Genomic DNA, 26,057 nt, shown 5'->3' on the forward strand with positions numbered 1-26,057 from the left:
CACATTGTATAGATTTATTTCTTTTCATTATTCTTTTTAATTGTTGTGCTCGTAAACAGTCTCTTGATCCACATGGTGGTGGAATTCATGTGGTTTTATGTGTTAGCACAGGCAGTGGGAATTCATGCACAATGCTTCAGTGTTAAGGTCAAATTCGTATAAACAGAAATAACACTGCTAATTCTTCACCACTTAAGTTATCTATCAACAATTACTTCATTGCTCTGAAGATTGACACCAAAAAAGTTGGATTGGCATGGGAAATTTAGAAGCAATGAAATTGACTGAATGTGACTGGCTTTACCGGTCGTCACCCGTAATGGTGAGTTATAGCCATTACATGTGCATCATTTATAAGGAACATAGAAGAACAAATTTGGTTCTTTTAAAATATAGTCGTATACGAGACTGACCCACAATACTGGGCGGGATTTCACTGTATTGCTTATCTGTGTATTTTTCAGATGATTATATTATTATCTTAACTTATTTCACAGGCTTGGTGCCAGTATTAAGAATTTGGCGAGGGCCACTGGAAGATCAACGAGTTCACCATGGCAGGATTTGAAACTGGACATAAATATTGATTGTTTACCTGTAGAACCTATGCATATGTTAAAGTGAGTTCAGGCACCAAAATCGTATCAATTCACAAACTTTGTAGTTCGTGCCATATACAAAGTATGCTGCTATTTTTATATGCCCACTTGCTTTTTAATGGGAGTATCACCGACCATAAATATTTACAAGTAAATCTCTTTTTTACCACAGGGTATTGCTTCATCGATTATAAAAATGATTAATGGTGATGACCTTACATCAAAAGTTTTGGCAGCCGAAGAAGAAAATGGTCGATTTCAGCAACATACAGTAAGTTTATTTTTCGTTGAGGTTCATTTTACAGTAAATAACGATTTTATTTTAGGGAATCATACACAATTACCACACACACACGCACGCATATATACATATGATAAATATAGATAAATAAAAAAAAACAGCTAATAAATGTATAAACTAAATTAATAAAGAAATACACCAAAATACTAATTAGCGACTAGCACTGCCGCTAAAATACATATATAAATAGCAACAATACCTGGTGAATATCTGAGCAGGTTCAGAGGGAATAATCAAAAATATTGATTTTATTATAGACAAAAAGAAGACGGCTGTCCCTAGATGGAAGGTAAAACACCAATTTTTCATTAATATGCACTAGAAGTTATCCCAATAAAACACATTTTAAAAAAAATAATTATGTCACCTACCCCATGACTACAAAAAAAACGGTCACTCCCATTTCGACTAAGTCCCATTATGACTACGCCCCATTACGAACACAAATGTTATTACCCACAAAATCCTGTCCCTCAGACTAATCAGCAATGAATTTTTCCGCCGATTAATTAAGAGATGTAATTAAGGTAATGATTATTGTTAAAATAGCTTATTCATTATATATTATCGCTTGTTTTCTTTAACATTTTTGTTTTGACAAATATTTGGATATTACATTGGTTTATATAAGAGTTTTTTCTATCCGCTCTGATGACGCCAACATTATGACAAAGGGAGAAGATGATCCGCCCTCTCTTCTCACGACAGCGAATTTATAAGTTTGCTTCAAGAAACTTTTTGGTACCCGAGGATCCTTTTTATTTTGTGTTTTTAACAATTTTCAACTGTAAATAATTTAATTAAATCAACCTGTCCATAATATCATATTCATTGTATTGGACGTTAAATCTGTAATAAACAACAACAACAGTTGTTTCAAATTTTGTACATTTCTTCCTCAAGTTCACTATCATTCAGTCGGGATAATAAAACCACCAGACCTTATAATCTGTTTATATAAGCTGTAGTCGAAATGGGACGAAGGCGAAATGGGAGGGTACCCCAAAAACATGAATACGTATTTTTAAAAATAGCTTTATTTTTCAGCTCACCTGTGCATCCTTTTATTCTTACACAGACTGAGAAAGCAAAAGCAGATGAGAGATTAAACAGCATCGTTTTTCCAGACGGATTTGGTGATTTTCCGAAAACGCTTTTCACAAAGATAGAGGGAAAAACCTTGGATGCAGGTAGGCTGCATATTCTTTTTGATGCCACTGGCGGGGGTGGGGGGTCACTATTTGAAGCGACAATGATTTTTAATCAGTCCATTCCAAATTCAACGGTTGGAATCCTGGAAGTGTTCTGTTTGCCTGTTGATCAGAATCCATTATTACCAACAATTTAGATATTGGTTTCCAGCGCAATTTTGAAATCTCAGTATGTTTTTATTTTCAGATTATTACTACGGGTATATTAAGTTTCTGCATTCGTGGAATGTTGAACGAGACTCAGCAGGAGACACTGAGTAATTTCACCTACACCCTAAGCTTGCTGTTTAACAAACCGGAACAGGGAAGTAATATGGAAAATGATTGGCATGTTGCACTGGCTAAGATTGAGAGGGACTTTCCTGTGTCCATGCAAGTAAGTTACTTGTCCCCAATACAGAGTCTTGTTGTAAGACTTATGTGTTCGTACATTCAGTCCACACATACATACGTCCTCTGAATATATTACAACACTTATGGCCTGTTAAATATACATATATACATATATTACAGCAGCTTCCTTTTTTTATTTCAGACAATCAATTTTCACATTGCCCATCATTTACCATATTATTTAACAAGACTTGGAAATGTGCAAAACTTTTGGATGTACGGATTTGCACGGTACAATCAAACTCTGGTGGATGCAATCACTAACCGCAAACTACCCGAAAAATCGGCAATGCACATCATAGAAGTAAGTTTGAAATTGACTCAAATTCTCTTGAATCATACGGTGTCTAACGTCTCATCGACATAATAATCTTCAGACAAATATATGGTAATTTTAAATCTAATGCCAATGTTAAAAACATGAATTTTCCCTTAAATATTTGAAAAATAGTTTTTTACCTGCACAGCAATATTATTATTATTATTATTACAGCATATTTATAGTGCACCCTTTCATATAACATGTTCAGGGGCACTTTACAAAGTGACAATGTAAATCACACATAAACAACAAGATTATGGGCATGTTAACGATTGTATACAGAGTCAGTTAAAAGCCTGATTAAATACATGTGTTTTAAGTTGTTTTTTAAAAGAATACAGAGATGTACAACATCTTAAACTAAATGGTAGATTATTCCATAAAACAGGTGCTTGATAACTAAAAGAGCGCTGACCATAGGAGACTAGTTGAACAGTTTTGGGCTTTAAAAGTAGTTTATCTGATGTACGTAATGTTCGGCCAGGTGTATAAAGTTCTAAAAGATCTGAGAGGTAAACAGGAGCTAAATTATTTAAACATTTAAAAGTAAGTAATAAAATCTTAAAATCAATTCGATATTTAACAGGTAACCAGTGTAAATTATATAAAACAGGAGTTATGTGGTCACATTTCTTAATTAAAGTAACAAGTCTAGCCGCAGTATTCTGTACTTTTTGTAATTTATCTATAAGCTTTAAAGGTAAACCAACTAAAAGTGAATTAAAGTTATCTAATCGAGAAGTGACCAGAAAATTAACAAGTGACTTAGTGGCCTCTACAGTTACACATTTATGTATTTTACCTATATTTCTAATATTAAAATAGCACAATTTACAAATATTATTTACTTGAGCTCCCATAAGCATAAAACTATCAAAGATAGCGCCAATATTACGAGCAGAATAAGATGAAAATATATCACAATTACCAATTACAACAGGGGGGTTATCTTGTGCAGATTTACTTAATTGATGCCTTGAGCCTAATAACAAATATTCGGTTTTATCATCATTCAATTTTAGAAAGTTCTTTGACATCCATTTTCTAATTTCACTAATACAGTTCTCAAGTTGCAATTTTGATAAATTGAAAGAAGATGGACAATTAGGTGTAAATGAAATATATAATTGAGTATCATCGGCATACAAATGAAAGCTGAGACCATATTTTCTGACAATATCTCCAAATGGTGACGTATAGAGGGTAAATAAAATCGGACCAAGAACAGAACCTTGGGGAACCCCAGATGACAAAACAGATTCAGACGACGATTTGCAATTAACTAAAATACACTGTTTTCTACCCACAAGATAGCTCTCTAAAAGATTTAATGCAGAGCCACAAATACCGAATTTAAATTGAAGTCTACGTAGAAGAATGGAAGGGTCCACCGTGTACGCGCTTGACTATTACGCCTCAACCCATCTCCTTTAGCCCCCCCCCCCCCTGCTACAAAACTAAGCAACAGACCTATATTATATTTTCTAGTTTCAGTGGTTAACATCTCTAATGACCTGCTGTGGGTTTGGAACGAGTTCGCAAAGCCAACTAATGAGGAAAGAAAGAAAAAAAGTGTCTGCCGATACCATGCGCCAACTACCGGTACCATTAAATTCAAACGAGGACATCTTCGAATTCAAGATAATCCATACAGAGAAGAATGAAACAAATATCACCTACCGCGGTGCCTTCACAGCAAAATCGCCGTCAATCATTACCATGAACTACGAAGGAAAATTGATCTGTGGACAATGTGTCAGGTTTTACTGTAACGAGACCCAAAGCCTGTTGATGGGAAAGGTTGACTGGACAGGGGTGGTTAAACTGTGCATGCTGTCGAAATGCTTCTATGTTGTTAAATGTGAGTTAGATGTGAGAAAGTATGTGGATGTAACATTGTTGTCGAAGCCAGTGCCTTATGTTAGAGAAGGGGATACTTTGTGGTTGCTTACTGTTTTTGGGTCCAACTGTTAAAGAGTTAATAATTGTTTATTTGTTGGATATTGTTTTGTTTTAGTTAATGAATATTTAAAGATTTGTTACTGGATTTATCTTGTTTCGTTAAAGCTTAATTACAATTTTGTTGGTGATTTTTGTCGCTAAATTTATTCTTTTTTTTAATTTTCGTTATTGTTAAATTTATTCGTTGGTTATTGTTACTTTTGAGCTTTATTGAAATTTTTAAAGAAATTGGCATTATCTATACAATCCGCTATATGTATTATGACTTGATTTATTGTCGACATTTCTAGTGATGATTTACTTGGCCATTCCCCTCCTTCTGTATTAGTCAACATTTCAAGGTTCGGGGATAACAAAATAAATGTACCCTAGATAAATGGCGACACACCTTATTTGTTAATTCACAAATTTACACAAATACTTTTATTGATATTAATGGCTGAAGCGGGTAAATAACTAGGAAATAAGATTATAAATCATTCAGATATTTGGTAACCATAACAACCAAATTTGTTGTTCAATCCATTTCAGTTTATTGAATAAAATATTGTTTAAACTAAACTAACAACCAAATTTACGCCTTGTGTTGTAAATATGTAACAAATAAAATGCGACTTTAATAAAGTTTTATCTATACATGTCGGGATACCGCAATGTATGTACTTAACGACCCCGTCCATCGAAGTCATATCGCCGACAATAACATGTAATTATATTTTGAACTTTTGTGTAAATATGTTTTTATATTTTGGTGGTTGTAAACAATACGCGGATTAGGTTTTAGACTTATTGAATGTGAGGTATCCCGAATGTTAGTGTGTAATTTGTAAACTGATAAGTGTTTTTTGTGCAATATATGTGTATATAGTTTGTAGAGGAACTTTCCATGTATTTGGATAATAAATATTATAATGACCCTGCTTGTTTTGCTTTAGTTTTTAATTAGAAATACTCGATTTTATTGTGACAAGACTAAACTATATACGATTTGCGGTCCATGTCCGTGTCAATGGGGGAAAACTGTGCCTGTTAACAATTCCCCTCCTGCATTTCGTCAACATTCCCACGGGATACAAAAATAAATGTTGGCAAAAACAGTCCCCAAAGGCGCCTAGATAAATGTCGAAAATTACGTTTCATTTGTGGTCGAAATGAGTACTGCACACATTAATTTGTAAATTCACAAATACATTTGTGATTGATTGCGGGAGCGGGTAAATAACCCAGAAAACAAGATTATAAGAAACAAGATATACGTCCATTTGTTTTGTTAATTTCTAATATATAAATTGTTGAGTTTTATCTATGCCGGGAAAATTGTCAATTCATTGCAAATGGACGTTTCCCAACGGACATCTGCAATACAGAATATATTCAACAAATATGCAATTCATTTGAGAATTTTAGACACTAGGCTAAGATTCTAAATCTGAACATAGTTTCTAAAATTGGGAGATAGAAATTAAATATTTCACACAAAACCAAACGACGTACGTTTTCTAGATGACACCCGGCAAACTAATTAAAAGACATGAAAAGTAAACGGCATTGCATTTCTAATCTCCCGTAAGTTTCTAGACGGCTCTTGGTAAAGTGGTAATTTGGCGTAAAATCTAAATGCCTTTAGTAATTCAACACTGTGTTCATTTCTCGACAACGTCCGGGAAAATAAGGCCTTGTCTAAAAACTAAACCCCTTTCAAATCTAAAACATCCCGAGAAACTGGACGGTCGTAAAGTAGACGATCGATGTCAAAACTAGACGGTGTTTCTAAATCTACTCGGTAGCACAAACTGGGCGGTTTTTGATGAATCTTGACGGTATCTAACACATTCTTGACGTGTATTAGATTCTAGATGATAAGGGTAGTTTCTTACCTTTTTTCGTAAAAACTTGAAGATTCCCGATCCCTAGTGTTTCCTTCCCCTAGTTTTCGATTTCTTGCCTGTGCGGTTAACCCTTTTCATCTTGTAGTTATGGTTTCACCTGCTAATTAGTGTTTTATATATATATTACTATCTCTCATCTCGTTAATCTCTTATAATTATTAGTTTGATCTGCTAAATTCTAATAATTTCTAATTGTTATCAATACATTATGGTTTCTTTCCCCTAGTTTTCGATTTCTTGCCTGTGCGGTTAACCCTTTTCATCTTGTAGTTATGGTTTCACCTGCTAATTAGAGTTTAATTGTTATCTATATATTTGCTATCTCTCATCTTGTTAATCTCTTATAATTATTAGTTTGATCTGCTAAATTCAAATAATTTCTAATTGTTATCAATACATTATGGTTTCTTTCCCCTAGTTTTCGATTTCTTGCCTGTGCGGTTAGCCCTATTCATCTTGTAGTTATGGTTTCACCTGCTAATTAGAGTTTAATTGTTATCTATATATTTGCTATCTCTCATCTCGTTAATCTCTTATAATTATTAGTTTGATCTGCTAAATTCAAATAATTTCTAATTGTTATCAATACATTACAATCTTTCAATTTGTTAATCCTTTGTAATTGTTTATCCATATTATTACTTCTCTCATCTTGTTAATTCTTAATTAATGATTAATCTGTTACATGGTTTCCAATAGTTAACTATATATTGCACCACATTTTTGTCTGCGACATCACCTCGGTGGAAGCAGACGTAAAATACAACTAACCCATCATGTTATAAATCATAATTTGCTTGATAACGATATCTGTATGTGTATCGAAACGTAGCATGTTAATAAATTGAGAAGTAGTATATCCATATACATGTAAGTGTTTTTAATAAATAAAATCTACAAACAAAATAATAGACCTACGTACCGCTAGTCTACCGAATAAAATAAATTTGGATTCATATGTTATCATTAAAAGAAATTGAAAAAGAATTATGTGCAAGGGAACTATATTTTCCGAAGAATCTGTTGTATTCTGATACGAGCATGTTTAGAGATCATTTCGGGACTAACATATGCTTTATTTTTTTTTTATTTCAACAATTAGCTTGCCCGTAGGGGTCTTTAGCAGCTGGAGGAAACCGGAAGACCCGGAGAAAACACACAAGTTTAGACAGGCGACATACTCCTTGTCACGTTCAACCGGGGAATCGAAACCCAGCCAGTTGACTCAATGACAGACCGTATGATACAGCGCAGTCCCATAGGCTATAGCCCACCGTGCAAATTCCAGCCAGCATAACGTATCTATATAAGAGACATTTATTCCTACTGGCGATTTACAAATATTGCATGAAGAAATTCAAATCATAAGAACATAAACACGACTAATGCACAGTATCATATTGATTATAAAAGTATAATGTATATATTGGTTATACTATATATGTCACAAAACAACAATCATTAGATAATAATAATTATTTACTAATTATATAAATCATTTAAGAGGTAGGAGTTATCCATTGTTTAATTTAACAGTTATATAATTACCCTGGTTAGAGAGAGAGAGAGAAATGGGGTTTAACGTTCACTCGACACAAACTAGGTCATTTCGGGACTAACATATGGTTTAATTTTATTTCTATAATTCCTTCCGCGTAGGGGTCTTTAGCAGTGGGAGGAAACCGGAGGACCCGGAGAAAAACCCACGAGGTTGGACAGGTGACCCTACTCCTTGTCACGTACAACCGGGGATTCGAAACCACGCCAGTCGACTCAATGACAGACTTTATGATACAACGCGCTCACGCTAACCACTCAGCCATCCAACCCTCCACCCTGGTTAGAAAGGTATGAGAGAGAGAGAGAGAAATGGGGTTTAACGTCCACTTGACATAAACTAGGTCATTTCGGGACTAACATATGGTTTAATTTTATTTCAATAATTCCCTTGCGCGTAGGGGTCTTTGTTGGTGGGAGGAAACCGGAGGACCTGGAGAAAACCCACGAGGTTGGACAGGCAACCCTACCCCCCCCCCCCCCGGGTATGAAACCACCGTACAACGGTCAAAAGTATCAAGAGTGGCCAAACAAATGGCACTGTATATCGACAAAAGTCCGATAGGGTCATAATCGGAACGTTCTGCATACGTATAATATGGAGAGCTATTTTTCTAAGTGACAATATTTGAACTAAGGGTGTTCTACTGTTAACCAATATCAGTAAAAAACAGTTGCTCCTGAAATTAATATCCCAGTTTTTTTGTGTACATGATGTCATCTCTTTATACCATTTAAAATAAAGCTCCCTGCTGCAGCTATTTATAAGAGAGTCGCCCCTTTTTTTTGGTATATAGGAAAGTTGCGGTTGATAATTATGATTTCGAGTTTTATTTGTTATCTGAGACTAAAAGACTGTTTTTGTACCATTCGGAAAACTGTTTTTTGTTGTTTATTTTATTCCATTTACAATTCATGTAGATCTCTGAAACTAACAGATAGTGTTCTGAATATTGATTTTTCCCTTGTTTTTAACAATTATTACTTATAACTATTGCGAAAGTTGTGGACAGACCGTAAGTTGTGTATATCTTTAACGTGCACGAAAATTGAAAACCGGCCCTAATTATGTGAATTCCCAACCGATTTTCGAAAAAGTTATATTTTTGTACAGCTTGGGATATTGCGGATGCGATAACGGCCGAATTGAAATACCGTGTCGTTCTCATTTTTTCTTCAAAATTTGAAAATTTACTAAAATTGTTATTTCTTGGAATTTTGAGTTTTCGCTTACATATACTATTCAAAAAAAGTAGGGGATATTTGATTTTTAAGTGTTAGTAAAGTCACCTAATGAAACTGACGAAGAAACAAATGACAAAATGAAATGAAGTTCACATTCATCGATTTATTCCAAATGATCGTTAGACTAAGTAAGGCACAGACTGGCCATTATAAGGGTAAAATGATACCCGGGGTCAAACAGCAAAGTTACCACAGCATCACAACCAAGTCAGTAACGGGTAAATCCTCCTCTGTTTGCCAAACAAGCATTGATCCGACGTGGCATACTCCTAATGAGAAGTCTAAGGTCATTTTGGTCCAGATTGTCCCATTCCTGTTGCAACGCAGCAGCAAGTTCTTGGACATTGGCAGGACGTTGTTGACGTTGACGTAACCTCTGTCCAAGCATGTCCCAGACATGCTCGATGGGGGAGAGGTCGGGACTCAGTGCTGGCCAAGGTAATGTGGTGATGTTCTGTTGTTGGAGGTAACCTGTAACGATCCTGGCCCTGTGACATCTTGCGTTGTCATCCTGGAAGATGAAACGGCGGCCATGACGTCGTGCGAACGGCACAACATGGACTGCCAAGATGTTGTCCCGGTAGTACTGGCCTGTAACACGCCCTGCAACAACATGTAAAGCCGTTCTTCCAGCAACAGTGATGCCTCCCCACACCATAACAGAACCACCCCCAAATCGATCATGTCTGATGACGTTAACGTCTTGGAAGCGCTCGTTTCGACGACGCCACACCCTCCTACGTCTGTCCAAAAAATCAATAGTGAACCTTGACTCATCTGAAAACATCACATTGCTCCAGCGTCGATTATCCCAGTGTTGACGATCCCTACACCAACGACGTCTTGCCTGAATGTGATGATCTCTCAAACAAGGGATCACGCGAGGACGTCGGGCGCGAAGGTGACCCCTATGCAGTCGATTCCGAATCGTCTGGCCACTCACTCTCACACCAGTGTCTGTTTGAAGACGAGCGCTGATCTGATTTGCTGTGATGACACGATTTCTCAAGGCCAAGGTACGGATAAATCGATCCTGGGCTTGAGTTGTCGCCCTTGGTCGACCTGAGCGTGGTCTGTCCTGTACAGATTGTGTATCACGGTATCTGGACCATAGCCTGCTTATGACAGACTGAGAAACATTCATCGTCCGCGCCACAACCGCCTGTGTTGTGCCGATCTGTAGCATGCCAAGGGCACGTAACCTTTCATTTTGGGTAAGCCGACGCATATCAAAATTTGTTTTCTGGTCACTAAAACAATTAAACTGATGTTTCCACCCTGGAATTCAATGCCACAATGACTGTAACATTCAAAGTCAGAGTCGTGCAAATCTTGGGTTGGACCCCCATGATGATCCCAAGCATCACCTGCATTCCATGCGGTAGCTATTGGTGCGTTTGGGCGTCACATGTAACTGGAAATGTTTCTTCTGTTAGGTTCTATAGTGACTTTTTTCGTAGTCATTTGCATATTTTAGTATTATGCCCCCAAAATCAAATATCCCCTACTTTTTTTGAATAGTATATTTGGATTGGCGGCGTCTGTTCGATTCTACCGATCTAGGATTATCATGATGTGAATTGTTCAACACTATTTTTCAATTACCTTTTCTATCGCAATGCGAATACAAAGAACGTGTCAATATCTGAGTTATGTTAGTGTATTGGGTTGTTTTTTTGGGGGTGGGGTGTGGGGGAGTGGTGAGGAAAGTCTTTTGTCATGCATCTGGCGATCGTGTGACGCCTTGGCACGGTGAAAGCCTTCAGTCTTGCAAGCAAGTCTAGTTAGGCTTTCACCTTCGGTGAAAGACTATTGTTTTTACTAGGTATTATTATTCTTATTATTTTTTTGGGGGGGGAAGCTATATCTCAGGAACTATAAGAGATAGAGGTCTGAAGTTTGGTTTTCTCCCGTAAAAATGGGTGGTGGCTAGTGCTTAAATGTAAAATGAAATTTGTGCGCATAGCGGAAATGCGTCAAATCTTTAACGTGCACGGAAATTGAAAATCGGCTCTTATTCTCTTAATTCTCAATGGATTCTTTAGATATTTACATTTTTGGATAGCTGGAGACATTTCTTAACCGATAGCAGTTCAAAACTGTGGAATTTAGAAACTTTGTAGCTCTCATTTTTTTGGTGAAAAATGGAAAATTTTTTAAAATTTTCTATTTTTTTTATTTTTGGGAATTTTGAAATTTCAGTTATATTTTTGGATAGCTGACATCAATCCGATTCCAACAATATAAGTTTTGTTCTGAAATGTTGACTTTGATTTTTCACTTTTTTTCGCATTTTGGTCAAATCGTAGAGTTTTTATTTTTTTAAAACGGCTCCAACGATTTTTCTAAAATTTATAGAATATGAAGTCGAAGGTCCAAACTAGTTCATGAACTATAAATGAAAATCCTCTAATCACCGGAAGTAGTCAAGACATTTATCCAAACTTTGACAAAATTGTGAAAAATGGGTGCCTGTGCAGAAAATGCGATGTATCAATTGTGTTCATGTCTATAGTTAAAGATTTATATCGTTTAATAGCCAATTGAATTGTCTATCGGATGGTACTAAAGCGGCATGTTTCTATCAAAAATTTAAAAAGTTATGTGACTTTGAAAAGTAACGTTTTTTACGATTTCGAGCAACTTTGGACGCATGTTTCTCGGAAAGTCTCCCAACGATTTTTTAAAAAATTTCTCAATCGAGAGGCTAATGGGTGCTCTGTTTTGTGAAACCACTGTATCAGTTTTTGAAATGTCAGGGGTAGCCGAAAAAAGAGATCGAAAATGTCGTATTTTTACGATTTGGGGCATTTTTAGAGGCCTATTTCTCGAAAAGTCAACATAATATTTTTTGGGAACTTCTTCTACAGAGAGGCCTATCAGTAGTGTTATATATAAAACCATTGTACAACAGTTCCAAATTTCAGGAGTAGCAGAACAAAGGGATCGAAAATTGAACACGGCACCTTTCATTGTTAAGCGAAACATAAGAGGGGATACAATCTGTACGTTTTGTCAACGTATAGAGCCAATTCAAGAGTGCTTTTATCAGTGATGATATTTGAACTAAAATTATTTCAACTATGAGTGTTTTCTTCTATCCAAAATATGGGTATAGTGACCCTGTAACAGAAATAGTTTATAGCTTTGTGTAGTAATTAGTCTTTGAATTAATATTGTTGCTTCTTTGTCAAAATTATCTTATACCGGTAATCATCTGGATAGAAATCGACGGCTCGCGCTGTTTATAAGAAAGTCCAATTTGTTAAGCAGTTGCAGTAGTATCGTACAGTAGTATCGAATATTGTACCTGTGATAAAAGGCGTGACGCTGTTTGAGCATGGACTCTATCTGTAATTAATATTAAAATTTTATTAGTGACGTCAAATCTTTAACGTGCACGAAACCAGAAAATTGGCGATATTTCATTGAATATTCAATCAATTTTTGAACCAGTTACATATTTGAGTAGCTGACATGAACGCGATTCCGAAGTCCCGTGTACACAATGGTGTGGCCGTAAAAGATCCCTTGGCGTTAGGAATTCCCTATAAAAGAAGACTAGCGCCGCTGTACGAGCATGTTTAGAGGTCATTTCGGGACTAACATACGGTTCATTATTTTTTATTTCAATAATTCGCTTGTGCGTAGGGGTCATTAGCAGTGGGAGGAAACCTGAGGACCCGGAGAAAAACCACGAGGTTGGACAGGCGACCCTACTCCTTGACACGTACAACCGGGAAATGGAAACCCCGCCAGTTGGCTCAATGACAGGCCGTATGATACAGCGCAGTCCCAAAGGCTAGCCTACCGTGCAAATTCCAGCCAGCATAATGAATCTATATAAGAAACATTTATTCCTACTGGCGATTTACAAACAGTCCCCAAGGCTAGCCTACCGTGTAATTTCCAGCCAGCATAATGTATCTATATAAGAGAAATTTATTCCTACTGGCGATTTACAAATATTGCATGAAGAAATTAAATTCATAAGAACAGAAACACGACTAATGCACAGTATCATATTGATTATAAAAGTACAATGTATATATTGGTTACACTATATATGTCACAAAACAACAATCATTAGATAATAATAGTTATTTACTAATTATATAAATCATTTTAAGAGGTAGAGTTATCCGTTGTTTAATTTAACAGTTATATAATTACTTTTCTCGGAAAAGCCGCCAATGACTTCTTTCAAACTTGCTCAATCGAGATTCTACTGGGTAGTGTATTGTGTGAAACCCTTGTACAATTTTTCTAATTTTCATGGATAGCCGAAAAAAGAGACCGAAAATTGAAAACAGCGTATTTTTACGTGTTGGGGCATGTTTAGGGGTCAATATCTGAGTTATGCTAGAGTGTGTTTTTTTTTTGGGGGGGGGGGGAGTGGTGGGGATAGTCTTTTGTCATATATCTGGCGATCGTGTGACGCCTTTGCGACCGTGAAAGCCTTCGGCATTGCGCGCAATTCTAGTTATTATTATTTTTTTTTTTATTGGGGGAAGCTAGATCTCAGCAACTATAAGAGATAGAGGTTTGAAATTTGATTTTCTGTCTTAAAAGTGGTGTGCAGCTCCTGCTTAAAGCTATTTCGAAATTTGTGCGCATAGCGGAAATGCGTCAAATCTTTAACGTGCACGAAAATTGAAAATCGGCCATTATTCTCTTAATTCTCAATGGATTCTTCAGATATTTACATTTTTGGATAGCTGGAGACATTTCCAAGCAGATAGCAATTCAAAACTGTGGAATTTAGAAATTTTGTCGCTCTAATTCTTTTGGTGAAAAATGGAAAATTTTCTAAATTTTCTAAAATTTTTATTTTTGGGAATTTTTAAATTTCAGTTATATATTTGAATAGCTGACATCAATCCGATTCCAACAATATAAGTTTTGTTCTGAAATGTTGACTTTGATTTTTCACTTTTTTTCGCATTTTTGGTCAAATCATAGAGTTTTTATTTTTTTAAAATGGCTCCAACGATTTTTCTGAAACTTCAGGAATATGAAGTCGAAGGACCAGACCAGTCCATGAACTATAAATGAAAATCCCCTAATCACCGGAAGTAGTCAAGAAAGGTATCCAAACTTCGATAAAATTGTGAAAAATGGGTGCCTGTGCGGAAAATGCGATGTATCAATTGTGTTCTTGTCGATTAGTTAAAGTTTTATATCGTTTAATAGCCAATTGAATTGTCTATCGGATGGTACTAAAGCGGCATGTTTCTATCCAAAATTTAAAAAGTTATGTGACTTTGAAAAGTAACGATTTTTACGATTTCGAGCAACTTTGGACGCATGTTTCTCGGAAAGTCCCCCAACGATTTTTTAAAAACTTTCTCAATCGAGACGCTAATGGGTACTCTGTTTTGTGAAACCACTGTATCAGTTTTTGAAATGTCAGGGGTAGTATTAGTGATGTCAAATCTTTAACATGCACGAAACCAGAAAATTGGCGATGTTTCATTGAATATTCAATCAATTTTTGAACCAGGTACATATTTGAGTAGCTGACATGAACGCGATTCCGAAGTCCCGTTTACACATTGGTGTGACTGTAAAAGATCCCTTGGCGGATGGAATTTTTTATAAAAGAAGACTAGCGCCGCTGTACGAGCATGTTTAGAGGTCATTTCGGGACTAACATATGATTTATTTTTTTTTTATTTCAACAATTCGCTTCCGCGTAGGGGTCTTTAGCAGTCGGAGGAAACCGGAGGACCCGGAGAAAACACACGAGTTTAGACAGGCGACATACTCCTTGTCACGTTCAACCGGGGAATCGAAACCCAGCCAGTTGACTCAATGACAGACCGTATGATTCAACGCAGGCCCAAAGGTTATAGCCTACCTTGCAAATTCCAGCCAGCATAACGTATCTATATAAGTGACATTTATTCCTACTGGCGATTTACAAATATTGCATGAAGAAATTCAAATCATAACAACATAAACACGACTAATGCACAGTATCATATTGATTATAAAAGTATAATGTATATATTGGTTATACTATATATGTCACAAAACAACAATCATTAGATAATAATAATCATTTACTAATTATATAAATCATTTTAAGACGTAGGAGTTATCCATTGTTTAATTTAACAGTTATATAATTACCATAGTTAGAGAGATACGAACACCTAAGACACCTACGATATTTCTGAAACGTCGGGTATATGAAGTCGACGGACCAAACCAGTCCATGAACTATAAATGAAAATCCTCTCATCACAGGAAGTGGTCAAGAAAGGTATTCAAAATTTGACAAAATTCTGAAAAATGGGTGACTGTGCGCCACATGCGATGTATCAATTGATTGTTTACCGAGTACTTAAAGTATTATTTCGTATGATAGCCACGTAGATTATCTACGAGATGGTGCTATAGCAACAAGATTTTATTGCCAACTAAAAAATTTATGGGACTTGGAAAAGTAAGGTTATTTACGATTTCGATCAAGTTTAAACCCATGTATCTCAGAAAAGCCGCCAATGATTTTTTTTCAAACTTGCTTAATCGAGATTCTACTGGGTAGTGTATTGTGTGAAACCCTTGTACAATTTTTCTAATTGTCATGGGTAGCCTAAAAAAGAGATCGAAAATTGAAAAGAGCGTATTTTAACGAGTTGGAGCATGTTTAGGGGTCAATATCTGAGTTATGCTAGAGTGTGGGTTTTTTCGGGAGGTGGGGGGAGTGGCGGGGTTAGTCTTTTGTCATATATCTGGCGATCGTGTGACGCCTTGGCGACGGTGAAAGCCTTCAGCATTGCGTGCAATTCTAGTAATCTATTTGTATTTAATTGTATTATCAAAATCTGTAGTATGTGTTGTTGATTTCAAATATGTATAACATCTATATGTTTGACTTTTGTAATTATTATTACTATTCGTTCTTTGTCTGAAATATGTCATTCTGTTATGTTTATTATTATTGAACTTATACTTGGCAATTTGATTCACAATAACTTGTCTACAATATCACGAGGACATAAAATTCCGGGAACGAACGAACGATTCTAAATAAAACTAATGACCCTACATTATTATATAAACGGCTGGTCTTCATTAACATAATATTTAATTGGTTGTTAATAATTACACATTTAGAATAAGCCAACTCCTAACATTGTCCGATGAGAGTTACTTCCCTTTACCAACTTCCTTTTCAAATAACAATTTATGGGATTGGTCGATAAAAATAGCACAATCATCAAGGGCGGATAACTTGAAAACGTGTCTCCCCCATAGATTAACCCAGGGTATAGTGGAGTAGAACGGAATGAGTACACTGGGTAACCGAGGATGCCCTTTTCTATGTTCACTATGTACTCATCATGATTCCGTGGTTTAGTGGTTGGTGCATACTTTAGACCCCTGGAGAGTAGGTTCATCTGTTCATCTGTGAGTGGGCGGTTGCTGAGGTTGATGACGGTTTTGGAGAGAAATTCATCTCTTGCATTGGAGCTGGTATTTCTTTGTTTATCTGGTTTTAATTTCTTCATCAATTTTGAGGTTGGATTTGGTCTGTATATTTCGGAGGGAACTGTAATCTTCATCTGATAGGGTATCTTGTAATTTCTGACGCTCTATCTCTGATTTTGCAAATCGGCGGTGTTTTTCATTTCTGTAATGTTGTATTCATTCTCGTACTAAACATGTACTTGCCTTAAGTAGAATCCTGTATGCTGATGATGATTTAACCGGCGAATGTTAAACTGTTACACACTTGTATATATATTTACATTCCAACTTACTGATCTGATTGATGTGTCGCACTGCCTCATCTCCATATTGATGTCTGATATACTTTTTGAATGGCATTTAGTAATTGAACACATTAAAATAAACACAACAGTTCTATGGATAACAATTAGTATATTTCTAAGGAACGAAATATATATACTATGTACAATCAAAACCTTCAATGAAACCATAAATTATGCTTTTCAAAATCACATTTCCCCTTTTACTGGTAGGCCTTAATCTGACCAATAAAATATTTACTGAAGCACTATCCCTAGTTTTAAACAATTCAGTAATTCAAAATAATTTTAATTTACTCTGTGATTATCTAGTAATAGTATGTTGTATGGTTAACTTCAGTTTGCATGGCAGATAATTCCATAATAGTAGCCTACACAGTATAAACTAAATTTTCTATTTTTAAATAATCAGTTGACAAAAAAATCATAAAAATAAAGGTAACTCTGAACACAGATCAGACCTAATGTCATGGATATCTAGAGCAAACTTCAGATTTATAATAATTTAATATATTCTTGTGCAGTAGTGTAAAATGGATAATTTCATAGTATTAGGGGGCCTATAAAGGCCGTCAAAACATTACATGACACCCAGAGCAATATGCAAAGTATTCATTCTCAAGTTGTTATGGTTTATACGTGTTTGTAAAAAGAGAGAAACCAATAAACTCAAATAATGTTTATTGAAAAATGTTAAAGGCCTATTTAAAATAGAATTTTAATATCGTTAATTATTTTATTTTTTCAAAATGAAAGCCTAAATTAATTCATAGAACAAAAATCATAAAAGCACACAATGAGTCAACGTTGGAGCCAAAGGTATTTTATCTTGGAAAACAACCAACGGCTCAAATTGGAAAACGTTATTTATATGCCTATTTGAAATTCAATTTTAATATTCTTAAATTATTTTTTATATTTTAATGAAAGCTTACTTTATTAACATAACATAAATAAGAGAACCACACAGTAATAAGCTCTAGAAGACAAAGGTAAATCATGTTGATGTTGAGTAAAATAGGCCTTATCCAAAAAAGGGCGTGGCACTTTGACGTTTTCAAATGGTCCATTTTAAGGTGTATGGAAATTACATTTCAAATCTAGGAATCAAAACAACAAGTATTTGGTGGATTAGTTTTAAAGTTAATAAAAACTTTTTAAAATCGACAATAATTTACGGTCTAACAGACCAATTCGTAAACCGTCACAAACGCCGTCTCTCACTTCATTCCGGGCCGTACCACGCTTTATCCATGCATGTTTTAAAAATAAGAATCATGTTTTATAAATTCCCGAAAAACACACACAACTAACATATGATAATTCTCAGTAGTTTTGTTACCGAAAATACTATAAAACTACGAAATTAAAGAGATTTAGTTCATCGATATAGATATCGTAGCCTTGTTGAGCGAACTTTAGTGTGTGTTTATTACAGACAATTCCCAAGATGCATTGCACGTCGCTGTGTTTCTATGGGCCGTAATGCGAGTTACCACTCTGGTTATTTTTACTCTGTGATAACATGAAAGGTTCGCTTATAATAAAGGTAAAGTTTTACAAGTAAGAAAAATTATGCATGATTATGAATGATTTTGAAACCCCCTGTATTTAACTCATTTAAATTGAATCAAGTCTATGAATCCACAGACTTTCTGCTGTGTTTAATTTTTTCTGATCATTATCAGTGATATATGCGAACATTTTTTTCAATCTGATAAAAATTGTGACCTCTAGGGGGACCACAAGCTAAAAACACGATTTTTCGTACAGTTAGGGGTCATAATCCAGGACGCAGCAGTCCAATATGCTCGAATATCGAAAGGAGCCAAGATCTTTGGGTTATAAATATACATTTTAAGTTTCATCTAAATCGGATAAAAATTGTGACCTCTAGCATGTCCATAAACTAAAAACGTGATTTTTTTGTACAATCTGGGGCATTAATCCATGAAGTTTGGATCTGATACATGCCAATATCGACAGGAACCGAGATCTTTTGAAGATAAACCTATATTTCAAGTTTCAGCAAAATCTGATAAGAATTGTGACTTGTAGAGTGTTCACAAACAAATTGTGGCGAGCGGACGCCATTTCAATGTCCCTCGATAACTTTGTTCGGCACTAGAAAATAAGGTTTATCTGACATACGATGGGATATTGGACTAGGAAAGCTGCAAAAAGGACACGTTTTTGAAAACAAAATGGGTTGAATTCCATTGCAGCTTGATTCATTCTATATTAACTTACGTATCTAATATGATAGGTTGGGAAAAAGTATTAAGACTAGCTTAAAGTGTCAAATTCCAATTGTCCAAATCTATTACAATTCAAGACGTGAAAAGTTCGCTCCTAACAATGCTTCGGCCTTATATAGTGTTTGCATATTTGTAGCTTAGGTAATGATTTGTTCAGTCAGTATGTTAATTGGACCGTCAATGTGTAGTCGCTGTGATGTCAAGCGCCAATCAAACGTAATACGGTTGAAATCAAAAAATTGAAAAGTGTTTTAGATCGTCTGACAATACATTGAATAATTTTAATTAGATTGATATGGAATTGTTATAAAGTGTATATAGTTAACACTAGCTTTAAGTACATATATCATTTTATGTGCTCTTTAATAAAAAAAAAATAAAAACATTTCCAGGTGATGCCTCTTTAACTCTCCTTCCATGTTTTATTAAATATACAAATAACAATATCCTCAAAATTAGTGGTATCAGTGGTTTTACTTACCTTTGCTTGAATAACACAAAGATAACGCAGCATTTCAAACTTCACTGTAAAATTTTTCAGTATCAAGTTTGAAATCTATAACAATTCAAAACGTGAAAAGTCCACTCCTAACAATGCTGCTGCCTTATATACAGTTAGTGTTTGCATATTTGTAGCTTAGGTAATGATTAGTTCAGTCAGTATGTTAATTAGACAGTCAATGTGTAGTCCCTGTGACGTCACGCGCCAATCAAACGGAATAAGGTTGAAATAAAAAAATTGAAAAGTGTTTTAGATTATCTGACATGTAACATGGCAATACATTGAATAATCTTAATCACATTAATATGGAATTGTTATAAAGTGTGAATAGTTAATACTAGCTTTAAGAACATATCATTTTGTTTGGTTATTTTATGTGCTCTTTAATAACAAATTTAAAAACACTTCCAGGTGATGCCTCTTTAACTCTCCTTCCATGTTTTATTAAATATACAAATATATACAATATCCTCAAAATTAGTGGTATCAGTAGTTTTACTTACCTATCCGGAAGAGCTACACCTTCAGAATTCAAGTATTCAATAAATTCACTTGGTAGTGGTATTACCAAGCTGAAAAATAATAACAAATAATTCGAGGCTACTTGATTACAAAAACACCGGTGAGCAATAATTATTGGGTATATAATAATTATAAACAACTGTTGGGTAAAACTGAATTATTTTATACAATTAATATGTGTGTGTACGATTCTACCATTAGTTCATTCGTGGGTACTACTGCACACGTTCCACCTAGAGTGATGTCTTTGATCTGGCCGGTGTAAAAAAGATAATTACCTAATCAGCATTCTTAATCCCACTAACAATCACTGCTAACACCGAGATGTAAATTAATTTATGACCCCAAGTCCGGATAACTTTAGTCGGATTGATTAATTAATGACAGATATTACTGACAAAGATAGTTAGATGAACCTTCTCAATCTGTCTGTTATTCCATTTAGATGGTTACTATTAATTCTAACGTATATTGAGATATTTTTTCGTATTTCAATTTTACGGTCTATTTCAGAATAATGAAGTCAAATCCACCTTACGATGATAACGGATCGTCATTTACAAATCGACAAATCGCTTTTCAATCATGTTTGACTTTTATGACACATTTTGCATGACCACATCTTTTTACTCCTGTACTCTTTTACTCGGGGGAAATTAGAACCACAATACTCTTTTGACTAAAATGTATCTCGAATCGATTGGACTGCACACGATGTTAGAGGGTATTAAAATTGCTGTCGTGAGAAACGAGAGTGACCGTACATTATGAAACAAATTCTAAATTGGATCTTAAATTAAAATGAATTACAAAACAAATTATACCATAGTCAATTGTTTTATTTAATTAGGGTGGTTAAGGAATCAGTCAGGCGTTAATGAATACACACGCCAGCTGTGTATAGGTAAATCAGGAATAAATATTCCGAATATGCATTCGGTCACTGTGACGTCACTGGCGTCAGAGGGGATTAAGAGTGTTTTCGATAATTGGCAAAGTCGTTTTTACAGAAGGTCTATTTTTACGACTTTGAGTGAGGATAACTGTATAAATTTCAATCAAATTGGTGTGAACTTGCCGTAAAGTTGATATAGTAACCATTGGCTACACGTATCGAAAAGTTCCCAAGCCCATCTTATGCGCACTTTAATTATTACAACCTGTAGAGTATTGACCCATAAAAACTAACAACCAGCGGCTCCAGGCAGGATACGCCCACATTTTGCAAGAGATGGATAGAGAACAAGCTAAAAACAAACGTGATTTTTTGTACAATCAGGGGCAATAATCCAGAAAGTTATGGCCTGAAATGTGCAAATATCAAAAGGGACTGAGATCTTTGGGATATATAAAGATATGTTTTAAAGGAGCTAAATCGCTAACATTTGGGACCTAGAAATTGACAAAAGTGGGTCGCAGCGCATATAATAATGTAGTATGACTGTATATAAACTGATTTACATTCAATGGTTTCCGTTTTTACTCCAATTTCAAATCAGTTATCTTCGGCGAAATAAGCCAGCAGTCTCAAGCAAGTGAAAATTTCTAGCGTCTGGTTATTCCTGTCTACATACGCCGTTTGATTTGGTGCAATGTGTCTAGCCTCGTCCATCGAGTCTCTTGATACAACTGGGACTGAAGTGCATTATGGTACACCCTTCGAGTACCAATGGTAAAATATTTATTTTGTCTTAAATATTGGATATCAAAAGCCCATCTTTTTCCGGTAAGATGACAACATGAATGTTGATTTAATTTGACAAATAAATCATGTTTTCAATGTTGAAGATTTTGGATGATATTGAGTTAGAGACTTAGCTACTTTAAGTTTCATCAAAATCGGATAAAAATTGTGACCTCTTGACGATTTGCGTACAAAGAGCGTCCATTTTATCAGGCAGTTTCATTTCGATTTTCCCGAAATTCGAATTCAACCTTCATTATGGTGGAATGGTAATGTGTCTAAACGGTTTTTAAAATCGGAAAAAATTGTGACCTCTAGAGGATCCACAACATTGATTTACCAGATGTTTACACTATTTGCGTACGAGGGGCAGCCATTTAGTCCGGCAGTTTTGGCCCGATTTTCACGAAATTCGAACTCAACAAACATTACAGTGTAACGGTGATATATTTGAACGTTTTGTTAAATCGGATAATAATTGTGACCTCTAGAGAGAACACAAGCTAAAAACGCAATTTTTCGTACAATCAGAGGCCATAATTCAGGAAGTTACGATCCGATATGCGCGAATATTGAAAGGAACCAAGGTCTTTGGGTTATAAACATGCATTTCAAGTTTCATCAAATTCAGATCAAAATTGTGGCCTGTAGAGGGTCCACCACTTTGATATACCAGATGTTTACACTATTTGCGTATGAAGGGCGGCCATTTTGTCCTGCAGTTTTGGTCATATTTTCATGAAATTCAAACTCAGACAAAATTACGGTGTAACGGTGATATATTCGAACGTTTTTTTAAATCGGATAATAATCGTGACCTCTAGAGGGACCCACAGATGAAAATTGTGACCTCCAGAGGGTCAACAACCCTGATACACAATATTTTGACACTATATGCGAATGAGGGGCGGCCATTTTGTCCATCAGTTTCGGTCCGCTCTTTACGAAATTTGAACTCAACCATCCTTAGGTGTAACGGTTATTTATTCAAACGTTTTTTTAAATCGGATAATAATTGTGACCTTTAGAGGGACCCACAAGCTAAAAAGGCAATTTTTCATACAATCAGGGGCCATAATTCAGGAAGTTACGATTCAATATGTACGGAAATCAACAGGAACCAAGATATTTGGGTTATAAACATGCATTTCAAGTTTCATCAAAATCAGAAGAAAATTGTGACCTCCAGAGGGTCCACAATCCTGATACACAATATTTTGACACTATTTGCGAACAAGGGGCAGCCAGTTTGTCCGTCAGTTTCAGTCCAATTTTTACGAAATTCGAACTGAACCATCCTTAAGGTGTAACGGTGATATATTCAAACGTTTTTTAAATCGGATAAAAATTGTGACCTTTATAGGATCCATAATCTAAAAACGCGATTTTTCATACAATCAGTGGCCATAATTCACGAAATTATGGTCCGATATGCGCGAATATTGAAAGGAACCGAGATCTGTGGGTTATAAACATATATTTCAAGTTAAACCAAATCGAATAAAAGTTGTGACCTCTACAGTGTTCACAAGCTAAAAATGTGGTTTTTCGTACAATCAGGTGCCATAATCCATGAAGTTACAGTCTGATACATGCCAACATCAAAAGGAACCGAGATCTTAGGGTGATAAACCAATATTCCAAGTTTCATTGAAATCGGATAAAAATTGTGACCTCTAGAGTGTTTACAAACAATTGTGGACGGACGGACAGGGGTGACGACAATATATGTCCACATGAAAATGTGGGCGTATAAAAAAGTGGGTGTGATCCACATCCCTGGTGGTTGGGACATGCGCCAAAATAAATAGTTGCTATCCTTAAAGTATAAATAAATATGCCAAGTTACAAGAATAACCATTTAGAATTCCAGCCTGAAGATAAACACAAAAATTGGGCATGGCTCTGCCCCTGGGGGTTGGACATGGACCAATATACATAGGTACAACCCTATGCTGGATCATTCTGAATTGGAGAGAGAGAGAGAAATGGGGTTTAACGTCCACTCGACACAAACTAGGTCATTTCGGGACTAACATATGGTTTAATTTTATTTACATAATTTGCTTGCGCGTAGGGGTCTTTAGCAGTGGGAGGAAACCGGAGGCCCCGGAGAAAACCCACGAGGTTGGACAGGCGACCCTACTCCTTGCCACGTACAAAAGGAGATTCGAAACCACGCCAATCGACTCAATGACAGACTTTCTGATACAGCGCGCGCATTCTAACCATTCAGCCATCCAACCCCCCCATTCTGAATTAGATCCATATCTGTTAATAATTTGCAACCTGTATATCATTTACAAACAAAATATCCACAAAAAGTGGGTATGGCACCGCCAAAAGGGCAGGCGTGGAGGGTGGAGGAGAAGTCGTGCACCAACATCAATAGTTGCCTTCAGGCGCTAGAGGAAAAAATTGGGCTTGGCTCTTCCCCTGGAGGTCAGGGCATTCACCAAAATCAATTGTTAACGCCCTTAGGCTATAACGAATACATATACCATTCAGAATTGCAGCCTGCATTGGGGCATGCAGTTGTCATCCTTAGGCTATAAGAAATACATATCCCCAAGTTCAAAGCGGATCCATTAAGAATCGTGGCCTGTAGGCAACACACAGAGACACAAAGAAAGATAGGTTGTATCTAGCACTAATTCCTTTCACATTCGTTTAATATCAAATCTTTGTTTAAAAATTCGTAAAAATTATTAAATAATCACCCAAAATCATCTAATTTGTACATGTGTCCAGTTTAAAGCTGACTGATTAATTTTGATAATGAGTGTCCAATTTACAAGTATTTAATTTCCTGATCACTGTTCAAAAATTAATCATTATACATCATTAATCAATTGGGTTGTTTATTTTTTAACAATGAATGAGAAATTAAACACTTGGACACTCATTATCAAAATTGAATGGTCAGCTTTAAACTGGACAGAAGTACAAATTAAACGATTTATGGTGATTTTAAACAGTTTTTACAAATTTTTAAACAAAGATTGGATATTAAACGTATGTGAAAGAAATTAGTGCTAGATACACAAGATTAAACGATACCTGGGTTACAGTGAAAGTGAAACAAGGGTCATAACTGTAGAAATAATTGATGGAAATTGCTGAAATTCAATAGGATTCTTCTCTTGACTAATTTAAATGGCACATATAAATTTCATACAGATCGGCAGTTAACTTTAGAAGTTAGAGCCTTCACAAAGTGCAACAAAGTGAAACAAGGGCCATAACTCTAGAAGTAATAAACGGAAATTGCTGAAATTCAATAGGATTCATCTCTTGACTAATTTAAATGACACATGTAAATTTCATACAAATCGGCAGAGCGTTAGAGCGTTCCCCTGGTGCAACAAAGTGAAACAAGAGCCATAACTCTAGAAGTAATTGACGGAAATTGCTGAAATTCAATAGACTTCTTCGTTTCACTAATTTAAATCATGCATATAAATTTCACAAAGATTGGGTGATAACTTTTGGTTCAATAAAGTGAAACAAGGGCCATAACTCTAGATGTAATTAACAGAAATTGCTTAAATTCAATAGACTTCTTCGTTTCACTAATCTAAATCATGCATATACATTTCACAAAGATCAGGTAATAACTTTTGGCGTTAGAGCGTTCACAAGGTTTAATAAAGTGAAACAAGGGCCATAACTCTAGACATAATAAATGGAAATTGCTGAAATTCAAAAGGCTTCTTCGTTTCACTAATTTAAATAATGCATATAAATTTCACAAAGATTGGGTGATAACTTTTGGCGTTAGAGCGTTCACAAGGTTCAATAATGTGAAACAAGGGTCATAACTCTAGACGT

At 35.5% G+C, this 26,057-nt stretch overlaps 1 protein-coding gene across 2 annotated transcripts in view; it reads right to left on the reverse strand.

Annotated features, from left to right (window-relative positions):
- Positions 1 to 26,057, reverse strand: part of LOC126827959 (cell division cycle protein 123 homolog) — a 273,977-nt gene that overhangs the window by 195,827 nt on the left and 52,093 nt on the right. For both annotated transcript variants that reach the window (XM_056102465.1, XM_056102464.1), the window contains exon 2: positions 20,524 to 20,592. In XM_056102465.1, the coding sequence (XP_055958440.1) occupies positions 20,524 to 20,592 (69 nt within the window). The remainder of the gene's footprint in view (positions 1 to 20,523; positions 20,593 to 26,057) is intronic.

This window comes from Patella vulgata, chromosome 7 (assembly GCF_932274485.2).
Source record: "Patella vulgata chromosome 7, xgPatVulg1.2, whole genome shotgun sequence".
In the NCBI taxonomy this organism is placed as follows: domain Eukaryota; kingdom Metazoa; phylum Mollusca; class Gastropoda; family Patellidae; genus Patella; species Patella vulgata.